Source organism: Urocampus carinirostris, chromosome 1 (genome assembly GCF_059441175.1).
Source record: "Urocampus carinirostris isolate Australia breed hairy pipefish chromosome 1, RoL_Ucar_1.0, whole genome shotgun sequence".
Taxonomy (NCBI): Eukaryota; Metazoa; Chordata; class Actinopteri; order Syngnathiformes; family Syngnathidae; genus Urocampus; species Urocampus carinirostris.
Genome location: NC_142349.1, coordinates 15217501 through 15219356, shown reverse-complemented (window position 1 = coordinate 15219356; position 1856 = coordinate 15217501). Strand labels below are relative to the sequence as shown.

The window sequence follows — 1856 nt, the reverse complement described above, 5'->3', positions numbered from 1 at the left end:
TATTAGACAAATGAGTATACATGCACAAGACATGCTATTGAAAGGACTAACCCAATGATTTTGATCAGACTAAGGCCACAATTCGATTTCTGTGCGCGTTGACGTGGTTTTGCATCACGGAATACCACAATAGTTCAATTCAGACTATTCCCTGCATAAAAGCGTATTTCTGGAAGCTTTGTCTTCCATGTTAAACAACGGTACACAAAATATGACTTTTCCACACAGAAATTAAACAGAGGTCAAACAGACATTTACTTTATTTGTATCTACTTGGAAGCATAGACTGATTGAAAAAAAAAAACAAAAAAAAAACACTACTACACTTAATGGAATGTTACCCACTTAAAAGGGATGACTCGAGTCACAATAGACACAGCGGCAAATGACTAACACAGAAAATATTGCATGCGGTCGACCGCATTTGGCCTTAAAACCCTAATATTGCCTACTTGCCTTTTTTTTTTTCGACCACGTGTGTCGCCGCTGACGATGCGAATCCATGAAGGTACACGGTGAGGGAAATGAACACGGTACGTCAGGTGTTAGCAGCTATGCCAGGGTTCGAATGCATGTACGTTAGACACGCGTGTTTTGTTTTACCCACCAATCTTTGGTAGGAGCGAAGAGTCGGAAGAGTCCGTGGCAGTCTGAAAGTCCACGGGAAATGCACGAGAAGATTTTACTTAAAGGGCCACTGCTCCTTTTGCACGGGGAAATGAGGATCATGAGAGGTAGGATGATTGTTTTGTCACTGGGAAGGCGTGTTCTCCGTACATTCGGAGGATATGCATCCTAGCGGAAGAGTTTGTTCCCTTCAGAGTCCGTGCAAACCATCAGAGGTCGTCGCATTCCAGGAAGTGGCTCCTCTGCAGCACCTTGATGTGGCGTTCATAGATTTTGAGCGCCGGGCCGAGTCGGATGGACAGGCCGGTCAGCACGTCATTGCGCTGCATGAGCAGCAGCGACTTGCCGTCGATTTCCTGAGGGCAGACGCGGGATTTGTTATGACAAAGTTGGTACAAGTTTTTCATGGCCAAATTCAAGTACTTTTTAGGGACTTTCAAAGCCAATTTTCCACCGATCTGGTGTTTGACAGTAGGCCAATATGCTGTAGCCAATATAGATGCATGCGGCTTGTATTGCAATTATTATAAGGCTTTTGATTTTTTTGCAGCTCCGGACAAATTCGGGTTTTTTTGGGTCCAATGTGGCCCTCTTAACATTTTGAGTTGCCAACCCCTGACTTAGAGCTTAAATCTTCGGCCCGGGGGTAAAAGACGCGCAGCTTCCTCCCAACTCCCTCACGTCAGACGTCATATCTGCTTCTTGCCAATAGCTTACAAGCTTTACAAACTTTCTTTCTGCTTTTTGGCCAAATCTTTCACCATTTGCAGTTCTTAAACCGCAGAATATTATTTTTTTTCGCTTCCATTTGGTTCAGTTTCACTTTTGTCCGGTGAGCGTCACCGAGATGGGCACTTCGGTGCCAAACCGTTAATTTAGGCCCTTCAGTACACACTTGATTTGAGGGACTCGGCCCCAAGTAAATCCCAAGCTGCGTTCAGCCAAAACGCACAGTTCGATGCTGAAGTACGCTCGGCCGGAGTAAACCTCCGCGTTTACTTTGGCGGCAAATTAAAGCTCCGGGTTTGTTTCGGGCTCGTTTCTCAAATCAAGTCAAGCCGTCGGGTTTGGTCGGGTTCGGGTTTATGTTCGCGTGACTCGGGTTGGATCGGGACAGTGTTTTTAGGCCCGATCTTACCTCTACCCTGACTGAACTGAAAGACGGGAACAAACACCAACCTGCGATTTGAAGGCGAGCGCTTGCTCCGGGAAACCGGCGTCGGCAAAGT

General features: G+C 46.2%; 1 protein-coding gene across 1 annotated transcript in view; it reads right to left on the bottom strand.

Moving 5' to 3' along the window:
* Positions 1 to 242: 242 nt before the first annotated feature.
* The window catches only part of samd1a (sterile alpha motif domain containing 1a), a 16743-nt gene continuing 15129 nt past the window's right edge, over positions 243 to 1856 (bottom strand). The window contains exons 6-7 of the mRNA XM_088353645.1: positions 1807 to 1856; positions 243 to 983 (exon numbers count right to left, since the gene is read on the bottom strand). The exon at positions 1807 to 1856 is cut by the window's right edge and continues 65 nt beyond it. Coding sequence (XP_088209771.1) covers positions 837 to 983; positions 1807 to 1856 — 197 coding nt within the window. The 3' untranslated portion in view covers positions 243 to 836. The remainder of the gene's footprint in view (positions 984 to 1806) is intronic.